Source organism: Gopherus flavomarginatus, chromosome 10 (assembly GCF_025201925.1).
Source record: "Gopherus flavomarginatus isolate rGopFla2 chromosome 10, rGopFla2.mat.asm, whole genome shotgun sequence".
In the NCBI taxonomy this organism is placed as follows: domain Eukaryota; kingdom Metazoa; phylum Chordata; order Testudines; family Testudinidae; genus Gopherus; species Gopherus flavomarginatus.
In genome coordinates this window covers 73,350,698-73,366,074 of record NC_066626.1, presented here as the reverse complement: position 1 = coordinate 73,366,074, position 15,377 = coordinate 73,350,698, and the positions used below count along the sequence as shown (strand labels likewise).

Below are 15,377 nucleotides of genomic sequence, written 5' to 3'. Positions count from 1 at the left end.
TCTCTGTCTACTGTTATAGACTTAAATAGCTTAATTTGCATGGAATTGTTCTCTACCAGTGATCATGCAGAATCCACATGAGGTATTAGGCTACAACAGTTTTGCATTAGGCTGTTTGCACTAGCAAGTATATTTGGATAAAGCCATGTTGGTATCAGCTCCACATCAGAGAAGGCTATTGCATTAATTGTCTCACTCATTTCCAATAGGAATGGTTTGCAGACCTTAACTGAGGCTCAATTAAGTGGGATTTTGGACAGATGATTTAGCATTCTGGGGATATGATGCAGAACCACACCCCTTGACCACACTTGTTTTCCCAAGTATGCTGCCTTGTGGGTTCCAGAATCTGAAGGCTACAGGAACAGTTGCATGGGAGAAGAGCTCCGAAGACTCCACGTTAAGCACTTCAGTTCACAACCTACTGAAGTCTCTTGACCAGCTAGCACTTACGGATCAGATTGTACAACGTTCCCAAAGACTTCAATTACACAACTCTGTTTATACCCAGAATCTGCAAAGTAAAAACTACTTTTTACACAAATGTACATATATTCAGATGTAAATACACACTCACACACACAGAGAGACCACATCCAGATTCTGTATAGTGAATATTGATATTATATATACACATCATATATTTGTACATATGTATGGGAATAGTTATATATCTGTCATGTATTAGTGTGTATTCACACTCACTTACATATAAACATAATGCCTGCACATACATTATATTAAGCAATTTCTTCCTGTCTCAGAGAGCAGACATCTGGTATACTAGCTTTAAACTGTAAAATACTTTATTTTACTTAAATACCACCCTGTAATAAAAACAACTGTTTGTTGAATAAAACTGCTTTCAAGCCAAGGGATCCCAAAGTACCATAAAAATCCATAATGGTCATTTTAAGGAAATGATTTACTCTAGGGACTTTGCTATCCAAAAAGCCCTAAAAATTTTCAACTGTGAGCCTAAGAATGTTAGAAAATCGGTTTCTTACAGAGAGTACAATAAAAATCTTTGGCCTCACACAGCAGTCCTGCCTCAAATACTAAACAAACAGAAAATGACCACAACATTTTTGGAAACAAGATTGAGTATACAGAGATCTTTATTTTTTAACAAGATTAAAGGAAATCATGTAAAAAAAAATGCTCATTTTGAAATTTTTATTATAGATTTTCTCCATCAGTTGTTTGTAAGTATAGGGATAATCTTGAGGTCATGGAAAATGGTTAGTCTTTGCACTCGTACATCTTGATTTCTTTAAAAGACCTGCATTACAAGGTGGATCTCAGCAACACAGTCACAGTACTGATTTAGTCCCCATATGGTCTTGACGGAATCCCAAAACCCGATTCTCCATTGCTGGACTCTTCGTATAGCCAATGACACATGGACAGGGTGGGTCTCAGAATATTACCAAACCAGAGCTCCCGGGTCACGCACAGCGAATTTGCATTTTACACAGGGGTAAACGTCTGCACAAGCTGTAGGGCATTGAAGAATTGGGCCCAAAAATTGAACTAGAGCTCCAAGGAGAAGAGGTCTTAGAGTCCATTCTGACAATGTGCAGAAGTCCATGGCAGTTGAGAGTGATCCATACATCAGGTCCTTTATAGTAATTCATAGCACTAAATACTGCTGTATAAATTGCCTCTCTTTGCAAAAAAAATGTGCATGTGTACCAATTGTGTGTATACATCCTGCATTTGCACACAAAAAAAGAAGTACCTGCACACACACAGGAACTGCCTAAATCGTGCAGGCACAATGTCACTACCCAGAGGTGAACATCTGACATTTGGTGCTAGTACAACAGTGTGCAGTGGTCTTATTTGTTTAGCACCAACAACGTGCATCTGTGGTAGCTTCTTGGAAATCCGATTTGAACCCTCAGAGCAGCATTAAAAAAAAAAAATCCGCCTTTTATTAAAAATCCGCCAATATTCTTTTATCCTGTTGCTACCTCAGAAGTCCAAGACTATCATTAGCTGTTGCTCAGTAACATGTCCAGGGTGCATGCCACAATTACAGTTCATTGAAAGCCTTCAGAGACTCCTTTTCAGCAGAGCTTTTAATTAAATCACAGCAGTGCTTCATACAGGCCAGGCACCAGACATGCTGCACTTCAGTGGATTTTTGCCAGCCCAATCATGTCTCAAATACAGTCAGAGCAGCACTGTGGAAGCTCCAGGAGTGATTTTGCAGCTTTCGTCCTGTAGTACTGCTACAAAGGAATCTGTTTGCATTTTTGTAGCAAAGTTTGTTCTTCTGACCATTGCATGGGTCCTTATATAGCCTACATATTTACTCCCATTTTAAACAGTAAGATCTGTATTTTAACCATAATATCTTTTTTCAAAGTGACAATACCAGTATCTGTTAATATATTGCTTCCCATACCATAATCTTTAATAGATGACCGCCGTTCACTTCCTTGAGTATTTGCTGGTCTGATATCTTTCTTCTGGATTTATCCTTTTCTCTTGATATAACTTAGAAATGGTTTCCTATTGTTGCTAAAGCCTTCCACTTGTTCTCAATATCGTATATCACTTTTCATAAAATTAACTCATGTTAGATCCGAGACCTGTGCTCTCTCCCTTGCTCATTCCAAGTGCTTACGAGAATCTTTAACGGGTTTCTGGATTTAATCCATCTCAAAAACTATTTTGGCTTCGAACTTGTTTTAGTTCATATGCACTGGTGAGTGAAATCTACACCAGCGATGGACCAGCAGCATTAAAACAATTAATATAAGAGATTGATGAAGGCTCTACATATAGAGGTGAATTTCATCTTGGTGTGAGTTCAAGTGATACTACGTGGTCGTTTGTGCTTTTCCACTCTTCTTGCAATGGCTCTGTCATCTCAGTTGAGTCCCATTCTTCTGGGGTCTCCACATAGGTTAGCTGGATTGTACCTGGGGGCCGTGCAGTTGCATCAAAATTGGGGACACTTTGCCCAAAGCTCAGTTTAAAACTAGAGCAGTTGAAAAAGTAGCGTTCCAAGTTCTCAGACACACCAGCAGGAGATGGAATGGCACTGCGTGACACAAGGATGTCACGTAACATGCCACAATTCCAGGCTTGTACAGTAAACCACCTAGATAATCACAATTCATCAGCATAAATACCCTGGGGACATGTCAGGTAACTGGGAGATTTTCTTCTTTCCTGTGAAGGCAATGGACCAAATCATGGTCCAACTGAATTTACTGGGAGTTTTATCACTGACATCAAGGCGATCAAGATTTTACTTATTAGCAGGACAGCAGGCAAAGTGTCATGTAAAGCACTGGCCTGTCACCTTGGGGGGCCTGGTTCCTGTTCAACCGGCACAAAAACTTGTTTTAAATGCCCAGGTCAATCTGTTTTTGCATACCTTGCCATTGTTCTTCATGGTGTGGGACATCCCCACATTCTGAACTAAACATCAATACTAGGCTTCTTTACACATAAAATTTACCAGAATTCAGCAGAACTGATGAGTAAAGGCTACGTTTTAGTCACAGGTATTATTAGTAAAAGTCATAGACAGGTCACAGGCAGTAAACAAAAATTCACAGCCCATGACCTGTCTATGACTTTTACTATATACCCCTGACTAAAACTTGGGAGGGGGCATCTTGGGGGGTGAGGGAGAGAGAGTGCTGGGGGCAGCCCGAGTACTCGGGGGGGTGGTTTACTGCCTAGGGGGGTGCCACGGGTGCTTGGGGGTTGGCAGGTTCCCTACCCAGCTTCTGGGAAGCGGCGACGTCCAGCTCCTAGCTCCATGTGCTGCCTCCACTCTGCCCCAAGCCCTGGTTCTGCAGCTCCCATTTGCTGGGAACTGTGGCCAATGGGAGCTGTGGGGGCGGTGCCTGACGGCAGAGGCAGCATGTGGAGTTAGGAGTTGAGGGAAGGGAATTCCTGTTGCCCTTCTGGGGAGCCCCACCCCGGGTAACCACTGCCCCACACCCCAGCCCTCAGTCCCCCACACGCAAACTCCTGCTGCTGGGTGGTGAGGAGGCCGAGACAACGCCAGCAGCAGCCAGTGTGACTGGCCCATGGGCAGGGCCGGTGCAAGGAAGTTTCGCACCCTAGGTGAAACTTCCACCTTGCACCCCCCACCCAGCTAACCCGGCTCCCCCCCCACGGCAGCTAATTCAGCAACCGACCCGGGGAGCCTGCCCCGCAGCAGCTACCTCCACCACCGTGACAGCTAACCCCTCTACCTCCCCATCCCCCCCACGGCAACTAACCTCACCCAGGGAGACTCCCTCCACCACAGCATCTAACCCTGCCTGGGGAGACCTCCACCTTCTCCCTCCCCCCGGCCATAGCAGCTAACCCTGCCTGGGAAAACTTCCCTCCTCCCCGCCACGGCAGCTAACCCTGCCTGGGGAGACCTCCCCCTGCCACGGCAGCTAACCCTGCCTAGGGAGACTCCCCCCGCGGAAGCTAACCCTGCCTGGGTAGCCCGCCTCAGCTCACCTCGGCTGCGCTTCCTCCACTGAGCATGCTGGCGCTGCTCTAATTCTCCTCCCTGCCCAGGCTTGCGGCGCTGATTGGAGGAGACTTAGAGCTGGGCTGTGTGCTCAGTGGAGGAGGCAGAGCGGAGGTGAGCTGGGGCGGGGAGCTGTTCCCCTGTGCGCCTTCCCCGCACGCCCCCCCCCCCAGCTCAACTCCACTCCACCTCCTCGCCTGAGGGGACTTTTAGGTGCCCCCAACCACTAGGCGCCCTAGGCGGCCGCCTAGTTTGCCTAAATGGTTGCACCGGCCCTGCCCACGGGCTGCCTAAGCTGCTCAGGCGGCTCCAGGGCCAGCACACAGGCTGCTGCAGAAGTCACAGAGGTCATGAAAAGTCATGGAATCCATGACAAACACAAAGCCTTACTGATGAGTTATATACCTAGGGTCAAAATGCCTATCTGCAACCAGTGGTGTAACCGTAGAATTGGATTTGACTCTGGAAATGACAAAACAATTCACTTCATAGTACTTAGAGTATTTTCCCACAGAGGAGGCCTGATCCTGTAATCCAAATTCAATTGGAGTTTTACCTGAGTAAGGACTACATGGTAACTCCCCATGAAATATCAGTAATTACATGCAAATTTAAGCTCATGTATTGATAACTGCAATTTATCCGCATCACCACTATTTGCACTGCAATTTTGTGTCACTTTTCCTGAACGGTAATAACAACATCCAGATCTTAAATAGCACTTTGTCATCAGTACCTCTTTACAAAGAAGTTCAGAATCATAATTCCCATTTCACAGATGAGAAACTGAGGCACAAAGAGGTGAATGACTTGCCCAAGGTCAGGCAGCAGACTAGCAGCGGCCCCCGTAATAGAACCCAGGTCTTCTGAGGCCCAGTCCAATGCTCCATCTACAAGGTCACACTGCTTCTGAATAGTATCACCCAAGCAACGCATTTTAGTGAAACTGACAGCAATTTACATGCTTACATTACAGCTATAGTTTGCCATCAGATACCCAGGCACAATTCCATTGCATCTGAGGACAAAATCTGATCCATGCTCCACAAAACCCGCTTTACACATAGAGCATGAGCTGTGATGCAGCGGATAGCTTTTGTTCTGCGCACACTAAATTGCCTTTCACCCCTTTCTAGTATGGTTTCTAGCAAGTTACTCATAGCTCATATGCAGCAGAGTAAATACTCTCTAGTGTTAACAGTCTTTAAATGCAGGGGAGATATTTACCCCGTAACACTCTGGATATCATTGTAGTTCCCCCTGTTTTAAAAATTAAACTTAACAGTTTTGACCATGAGCAATTTACTGCCACAGTCAATAGTTTTTCACTGTGAACTGAACATACATTTATTTCCATTTCACTGTGAGGTGGAATCATGACATTTCATAAAAACTAACTGGTGTTAACTACCCCTTTCTTTAAAGTAGATCACAACTGTTTAAAGTTACAGTGAGTCATAAGTTTAGATGCAGGTATTACCTACGCACAAATATAAACCACCTCTGGAGACACAGCAGAACGTTTGGAATGTTGGTATAGAAGTTATAGCTTGCTCAGGAAGGACAGGCAGGGAAAAATGGAAGGAGGTGTTGCCTCATATATCAAAGGTGTATACGCTTGCACTGAGGTTGAGGTGGAAATAGGAGCCAGACTTTTTGAAAGTCTCTGAGTAAGTATAAAAGGGGTAAAAAACCAAGGGTGATGTCGTGGTAGGGGTCTATTACAGACTACCTAACTAGGAAGAAGTGGATGAGGCTTTTATTAAACAATTAACAAAATCATCCAAACCATAGGACTTGGTGATGATGGGGTCTTTAACTACCCAGACATCTGTTGAGAAAGTAACACAGCAGGGCACAGATTATCCAATACATTATCTGAATGTATTGGAGACAATTTTTTATTTCAGAAGGTGGAGAAAGTCACTGGGGAGAGGCTGTTCTAGATATAGTTTTGGCAAACAGGGAAAAACTGGTTGAGAATTTGAAAGTGAAAGGCAGCTTTGGTGAAAGTGACCATGAAATGGTAGAGTTCATGATTCTAAGGAATGGTAGGTGGGAAAACAACACAATAAAGATAACAGATTTCAAGAAGGCTGACTTTAGCAACTCAGGGAGTTGGTAAACAAGTCTAAGGAGAAAACGATTCAAGAGATTTGGCAGTTTTTCAAGGAGACATTATTAAGGGCACAAGAGCAAACTATCCCACTGCATAGGAAAGGTAGGATGTATGGCAAAAGACCACCTTGGCTTAACCAGGAGATCTACAGTGATCTGAAACTCAAAAGAGAGTCCTACAGAAAGTGGAAGCTAGGTCAAATTACAAAGGATGAATAAAAACAAATAACACATGTACACAGAGACAAAATTAGAAAGGCCAAGACACAAAACAAGATTAAACTAGCTAGAGACATAGAGGGTAACAAGAAAACATTCTACAAATACATTAGAAGCATGAGGAAGACTAAGGACAGGTTAGGCCCATTACTCAGTGGGGTGGGAAAGACAATAACAGAACATATGGGAATGGGAAAAGTGTTAAATGCCTCTCTTGTTTCAGTTTTCACCAAAAAAGGTTAGTAGCGATAGGACATCTAACATAGTAAATGCCAATAAAAATGAGGTAGGATCTGAGGCTAAAATAGGGAAAGAACAAGTTAAAAATTACTTAGACAAGTTAGATATTTTCAAGTCACCAGAGCCTGATGAAATACATCCTAGAATACTCAAGCAGCTGACTGAGGAGATGTCTGAGCCATTAGCGATTATCTTCAAAACTCATGCAATACGGGAGATTCCAGAGGACTGGAAGAGGGCCGATATAGTGCTCATCTATAAAAAAGGGAATAAGGGCAACCCGGGGAATTACAGACCAGTCAGCTTAACTTCAATACCCAGAAAGATAATGGACCAAATAATTAAGCAATCAGTTTGCAACACCTAGAAGATAATAAGGTGATAAGTAACAGTCAGCATGGATTTGTCAAGAACAAATCACATTAAACCAACCTAACAGCTTTGTGGATGGGAGGAAGCAGTAGATGTGGTATATCATGACTTTAGTACGGCTTCTAATACTACTGTCTTGCATGACCTTCTCATAAACAAACTAGGGAAATAAACCTAGGTGGAGCTACTATAAGGTGGGTGCATAACTGGTTGGAAAACCATTCCTAGAAAGTAATCATCAGTGGTTCACAGTAAAGCTCAAAGGGCATATCGAATGGGGTTCCACAGAGATCAGTCTGGGGTCCAGTTCTGTTCAATACCTTCATCAATGATTTAGATAATGGCATTGAGAGTACACTTATACATATGCAGACAATGCCGAGCTGGGAGGGGTTGAAAGTGCTTAAGAAGATAGGATTAAAATTCAAAATGATTTGGACAAACTGAAGAAATGGTCTGAAGTAAACAGGATTAAACTAAATAAGGATGACTGTAAAGTACTCCACTTAGGACGGAAGCCACCAGTTGCACACATACGAAATGGGAAATGACTGCCAGGGAGTAGTGCAGACAGGGATGTGGAGGTTAAAGTGGATCACAAGCTAAATATGAGTCAATAGTGTGCAAAAAAAGCGAACATCATTCTGGGATGTATTAGCAGGAGTGTTGTAAGCAAAACATGAGAAGTAATTCTTCTGCTCTATTCCATGCTGAGAAGGTCTCAACTGGAGTATTTTGTCCAGTTCTGGGAGCCACATTTCAGGAAAGATATGGACATATTGAAGGAAGTCCAGAGAAGAGCAACAAAAATGATTAAAGGTCTAGAAAACATGACATGAAGGCTTCTTCAATTATTATCCATATTAATTATTTCTATTACACCAGTTAGGGCCCCACTTGTGTCAGGCACTATACAATACACAGGAGACATCCCCTGCGCAGTAGCACTTACAGTCTGAGGCCCTGTCTACATTGTGAGTTTTGTACCAGCGTAGCTACCATGATGTAGTTACACCAGTGCAAACCCCTAGTGTACATGAACTGCACCACTGTAATGCGTGACTTGTCCATAGGGAGCAAAAGTTGTTTCCATTACATGGGCTGTGTGAACTGAGCAGATGGTCTCAATCCATTTCCTGCTGGACAAATGACCGCAACACTTTATACTAATTACAGCCCTTCTTGGCAGTCTCAGCATGTAGGCACTTAGTTACTTGGAGACTGAACTCTCCTTGTCATTCTCGAGATGGTCCCCACCATTTCTGGTTGTGGGAAAGTTTGCATTTAAGACATCTGTTCTGTAGCCAGAGAACCTCGGTCTTCAGGGCTGGCAAGCTGGCCCCTTTCACGCGCAATAAATTCACTAAAGGACTGATCTCTCTTGATTCAAGCTTCTCTGGAATAAAAATAAACCTTTTTGATGTAAAATTCTGGTATTCTGTTCCACATTCTATTCCGTGTTCTCAACAAAACATGTCTTTAATCTGTGTTCTTCAGAGCAAATTTTGCCTGTTTTAACGGGCCCATGATCACTCAATTCATTATTGTATCATGAATTTAACAACTTCACTGACTGCGACCTTGCCAGAGACAAGGGCTGATGATTCTGCATAAACCATTTGCTGTTGCTAACCATTGTCACAACCAGAGCCTGCAGTTTGCATGGTGTGCTTCTTGATATTAATGGGTTATTTATTTATATATAAAGGCATCAGTCCTGTTGACAAATGAAGGCACGGATTATATGGGCACTCTGCTTATTTTTAGTAACCAAAAATTAATATTTTGCTTTAATTGGGTAACCTACAATAAAGCTTTTCAGCCAAGTGTAGTAGCCACATGTAGGTTTTAATAGAATAGATTCAGGAATCTCAGATCAGCCTCCAAGGCAGTGTGACAATTATTAGAGTATTGTTTAGTTAGAATTAACTAGCAGTTGACATAGATCTCTGCAGTAGATGAAGCTATGAACAAACACTTACTCCCAATACACACTGGCTGTATATGTTAACAATACTGGAATCTGACTGTCCTATGCATCCACATTTTCAGCTGCAGCAGAGGGGCTCCTCTTCAATTTTGCATGCAGCAATGATGACACCTAGCGGTGGAAACATTTTTTTCAGCTGTGCAATCCCCAGAGCTTTTGCCTTTCAAGCCATAATTTTAGTAGTTAAACAGAGAGCTACAACTTTACTGAGCTACTAAAGAATTCACTCTAGCACTCCCTCCCTCCCTCTCTCTCTCTCTCTCTCCTGTCACCAAGCAGTAAATTAATCAGATTGAAACATTTGGGGTTCAGGTGAAGCCCAGGGAACAAGCATGCAGTTTCATTCTTCATTTAATTCTTTCTGATTTAAAATGGATATGTGCATTCCAGGTTGCTTTAGATTTAGTCTGAGCTTTAAAGTCATCACAGCTGCTACTGAGAGCAGAGACTGTCCTGCTGAAGAAAAGTGTCAACTTGCACTACTGTGAATAATCCCTGAGGGAGTGCTTCTAAAGAGTGCACAAAAACGTTTCTGGCTTGTGCTAGAATGTGTATAACATGGAGGTGAAAACTTTCTTTGGAGATTCCGGGCTGATATTTGGGAGCTCTGGTGCATTTGCAGTACCTCTGATACTCAAGGAAGATTTTCAGGAGCATATTAAGGCATACACCATAAGTAATAAACACTCATTTACAGAAAGAAATTTGCTTATTTACAAGCAAATACTCCCTTTTTACTGGAGTTATAAAATGCTAAAATATTGTTTTGACATTAAGGCAACAAATAAAATATTTAAACAATTACAGGCTCTGCACATTTTAATACTTAGGTGAAATTTCTAGTACCTTTTTGTTCATCTGTGTCTTTCTAGGAACCTACAACTTACATTAAGGATCCATTGTGATGAACTGCTGATAGGTTGACCAGACAGCAACTGTGAAAAATCGGGCTTGGGGTGGGGGGTAATAGGAACCTATATAAGAAAAAGACCCAAAAATCGGGACTGTCCCTATAAAATCGGAACGTCTGGTCACCCTAACTGCTGAACATCCTCAAACTTTCCCTGGGTTTGTCTTAACTAGGAAAAGTGTTTTGAGTTTCAGTTGTGTTTTGTCAACACATTAGCTAAACCCAGCCTAAAATTGATCTTTTTTCTAGTGCAGATTCAGGGTGACTCTGTTAGCTCAATTTCTGCTTGTCTGTTATCATGCATCTACACTAGGAAAAGCATCAATTTAGCTCACATTAACTAAGCCTGATCTAAACTTGACAGCTTTTTCTGGACAAGACATACCAACCAACTTTAATAGGAGTCAAAGGTACTCAGCACCTTAGTGGTATTTTTAAACACCATATCTCAGAGATTATATCCGATTTCATTTGGAGCACATAGTGTACAGAGCACTGGATCTTTAGCTAAATGACCACAAAAAAAAATTACTTCCCATGTGTCACCAACTGCTTACCAAAATATACACTTGGTCAGTCTACTTTCTCTTTGCATTGTAATGGTGAGCAATTTAATCATTCACCTGCACGACAATCGACTGGAGGAAAATACAGACAAAGATATTTCAAAAACACCTTCGAATGGTCATACTGAGTCAGACCAATGGTCCATCTAGCCTAATATCCTGTCTCTGACAGTGGGCAGTGCCAGATGTTTCTGAGGGAATTAACAGAACAGGGTAATTTTGAGTAATCCATCCCCTGCAGTCCAGTCCCAGCTTCCAGTAGCTGGAGGAGTAGGGCTACCCAGAGCATGGGGTTGCATACCTGACCATCTTGGCTAATCGCCATTGATGGACCTACCTTCCATGAAGTTATCTAATTCTTTTTTGAACTCAGTAACTTTTGGCCTTCACATGGCAATGAGTTGCACAGATTGACTGTACTTCCTTTTGTTTCTTTTAAACTTATGTATTGAATAAACCCAAATTGTCAAAGGTTCTGTTTTATCTCAACGGTTACATTGTAGAAACAAAGCTAATATAACACTTTGAAAATGTTTTACTTAACATTACAAAATAGATACAGGGGAAGGAAAACAAACAAACAAACAAAAACCCTTACAAATCGCCTAACCATGCAATTTTTCATTGTCTTCAGACTTAATTTAATTGCCATTAGTCAGGGTAACAGTCCCACTTGCAATAACTTAATCATTCTAACCTACCTTTCTTACATCTGAGCTCTTTGGTTCTGTTGTCCAAGTTATGATTCTAGATACAGCAAGTCTGGTCTCACTGGAGTTCACAAAGTCTGTTGGGTCCATCTGTCTTGCCAGGGACTCAATGTACTTCAGGATTGCAACTTTTACCTAAGAAACATAAAAGTATATTGTCATCCTTTGTTGGAGAGATGATGGAAGGTGGACATTGCTCAGAACTATCCTGTGCCAAACATAAAACTTGTAAGCTGATCTCTGCTCTACAATGAGCCATAATGAAAAAGAAACATGAATTGGACAATCTTACAGCTCATTGTACAGGTCTAGATCACCATCCTGCATGTAAATGATTAATGAAGACAGTATCAGAGGGGTAGCCGTGTTAATCCGGATCTGTAAAAAGTGACAAAGAGTCCTGTGGCACCTTACAGACTAAGGGTATGGCTACATCTGGAATTTCAAAGCGCTGCCCCGGCAGCACTGCCGCGGCAGCGCTTTGAAGTGTGAGTGTAGTCAGAGCAGCAGCGCTGGGAGAGAGCTCTCCCAGCGCTGCATGTAAACCACATCCCTTACGGGTGTAGCGTGCAGCGCTGGGAGCCGCGCTCCCAGCGCTGCTGCCCTGATTACACTGACGCTTTACAGCACTGTATCTTGCAGCGCCCAGGGGGGTGTTTTTTCACACCCCACTTGCAGCGCTGTAAAGTGTGAGTGTAGCCAAGGCCTAACAGTTGTATTGGAGCATAAATTTTTGTGGGTGAATACGTCTGTGTCATGCGTCTGACAAAGTGGGTACTCACCCACGAAAGCTTATGCTCCAATACATCTGTTAGTCTATAAGGTGCCACAGGACTCTTTGTCACTTCTTAATGAAGACAGAGTACCCTTCTGAAAATCTATTAGAAAGGTATACATAGTTTTATGGAAAATGCCTGTAGAATTTAATAGGGACTAAACTATAGGGTTTTACAGAAATTACTCTAAAAACCTATAGAATTTTAATAGAGGATCTACAGAATTCTGTAACTAGAATACAATTAAATTGTATAAGATTGTGCAAGACACCTATAGGAAAGTTATAATTTTCTCACAAATTAGATAGGATTTTTACAAAAGGATATGAGCTCGTAAAAAGTAAAAGTTATGTCTTTACCTATTCCATAAAATGTATTTGTGTGTTACATTTCAGAAACAAAAGGAACCTTCCCCTATACTGACTGCTTGAGAACCTGCAGCCTAGCAGTCTCACGTATATTGCAGCATTGTCTGTCTGGGCAAAAACTTTGGACTCCTGTCTTAATTAAGATTTTTTTAAATGCCCATGGTTGGGTTTCCACTAGGCTCTGAATTTCTACTTATGGCAATGGTGTTCTCCCTCCCTTTCATAAGACACCTTTTGCATTACTGCATGCATCTGGAAAAAAAAGAATACATGATTCCTGGAGTTTCTGAAGTTCATTCACCTTTGAAGTAGCCAACTCATACAGAACTCTCTACACACACCTATATAACCCAAACATATTCCTTTGATAGAATGTAGTATCTCAGATAACAAAACAAATCTCAGTCTAATGTTTCTCTTTCAGACCGTATTACCTCTGTCTCAAAGAGACCCATTTATATCATGGCTGGAATTAACAAGAACCATCTGCCAGGAAGAGAGGAAACCTACATTCCTATGCAAGTTCCTAGAACCTGCCACCTTCCTCTGTTTTGGGACCTTAATAGATTGAGTGTGTCCCTGGATAAACTTTTTAAAGCACTTAAGTAATGCAGGAGAATAGACCCCATTTTCCAGAATGACTTAGGCATTTAGGAAGACGAAGCACCACTGATTTTCTAGTGAGACTTTCAAAAACAGCTTGATTTCAATGAGAATTATGTCCAATGGCTCATTTAAAACCCCCACTAGGTGTAGGATTGCCAACTGTCTAATTGCACAAACCCAAACACCCTTGCCTCACCTTGGCCCCTCCCCCCATGAGGCCACACCTCCGCCCCACCCCTTCTCCGAGGTCCCACCCTCTGCTCACTTCACCCCCCCCCACTTTCATCAGGGGGTTGGGGTGCAGGAGGGGTGGCTACCAGAGGCAACTGGCATGTCCAGCTCCTAGGCTCAGGGGTAGCCAGGTGGCTCTGCACACTGCCCCTGCCTTCTGGCACCATCCCTCAGAGCTCCCATTGGCCATGGTTCCTGGGAGCTGCGGAGTTGGCGCTCGGGGCAAGGGCAGCACGCAGACACCCCTTGGCTGCCTCTGCGCCTAGGAGCCAGAGAGATGTGCCAGTCGCTTCTGGGAGCCGCACAGAGGCATGGCAGGTAGGGAACTTGCCTTAACCCCTCCGTGCTGACTGCACTTTTAGCGGCCTCTTAAAACCTCCCAGATTGGTTTCAGTAGCCATTGGGAGATCAATTCCAATTCTGGGAGACTTCCGGCCAATCCAGGAAGATTGGCAACTTTAACTAGGTGCCTATCTGCATCTTTAGCTGCCTAAATATCTTATAGAATCTGGCCCTTCTGCACTTAGCCTAAGTCAGTTTTGAAAATGGAACTTACGCCTTGGCTACACTGGAGAGTTGCAGCGCTGGTAGTGGCTTTACAGTGCTGCAATTTACTCCCCGTCCACACTGGCAAGGCACATACAGCGCTGGTTGTACTCCACATGGACGAGAGGAATAAAGAGAACAGCGCTGGTGCTGCAGCGCAAGAGTGCCAATGTAAACAGCGATTAATCTTACTACGCTGTAACTGACGTCTGGAATTTTCCCATAATGCTTTTAACAAAAGAACTCTCTTTGTTTTGTTGTGAACTGGGGCTCCGGGAGCTTCTTATCTAAAAAACAAACACAGCTACTGTTTGCTCGAGCTAGTGTTTGCTTGAGGAGAGAAACAGGGGGAGTCTGTCGGAGCAGCTGCTTATCTGGTCTGAAGGCTATTTGCATTTAAGAGTGAATGAGAGAGGGGTGGGGGAAGTGGTCGGAATTTGCAAGGCAGGAAGCAGACACAGTGTCGTCTCCAAAAATCCACGCTCTCTCTCTCTCTCCCCCCCACGCTCCCTGTCACACTCCACCCCACCCCTCTCTTTTGAAAAGCACTTTGCAGCCACTTGAACGCTGGGATAGCTGCCCATAATGCACCACTCCCAACACTGCTGCAAATGCTGCAAATGTGGCCACACTGCAGCACTTTCTCTACACAGCTGTACGAAGACAGCTTTAATACCCAGCGCTGTACAGTTGCTTGTGTAGCTAAACCCTTAAGCATTTTTGAAAATTTTACCAAAAGGTATTAGTATATGTAAAATATTGCAAAATACATCAAAAGTATTGTGTTTTATAAGTGTCGTATTATACATGTGCTTTCAAGTAGTTATTTTTCCTGTGACTATTAGGTACTCAAGTATGATCAAGTGTTTTAAAACACATCCTGAGATTTAAATGGACCATGTTATTGATTAGTCTGCAGAAGAGAAGAATGAGGGGGGATTTGATAGCTGCTTTCAACTACCTGAAAGGGGGTTCCAAAGAGGATGGATCTAGACTGTTCTCAGTGGTACCATATGACAGAAGGAGTAATGGTCTCAAGTTGCAGTGGGGGAGGTTTAGGTTGGATATTAGGAAAAACTTTTTCACTAGGAGGATAGTGAAGCACTGGAATGGGTTACCTAGGGAGGTGGTGGTATCTCCTTCCTTAGAGGTTTTTAAGGTCAGTCTTGACAAAGCCCTGGCTGGGATGATTTAGTTGGGAACTGGTCCTGCTTTGAGCAGGGGGTT

At 43.0% G+C, this 15,377-nt stretch overlaps 1 protein-coding gene across 47 annotated transcripts in view; it reads right to left on the bottom strand.

The window, feature by feature from the left end:
- Positions 1-15,377, bottom strand: part of CLASP1 (cytoplasmic linker associated protein 1) — a 278,689-nt gene that overhangs the window by 49,766 nt on the left and 213,546 nt on the right. For 46 of the 47 annotated variants that reach the window (XM_050916932.1, XM_050916931.1, XM_050916934.1 and 43 more), the window contains one exon: positions 11,615-11,758. In XM_050916932.1, the coding sequence (XP_050772889.1) occupies positions 11,615-11,758 (144 nt within the window). The remainder of the gene's footprint in view (positions 1-11,614; positions 11,759-15,377) is intronic. The other variant, XM_050916944.1, reaches the window with a different exon arrangement.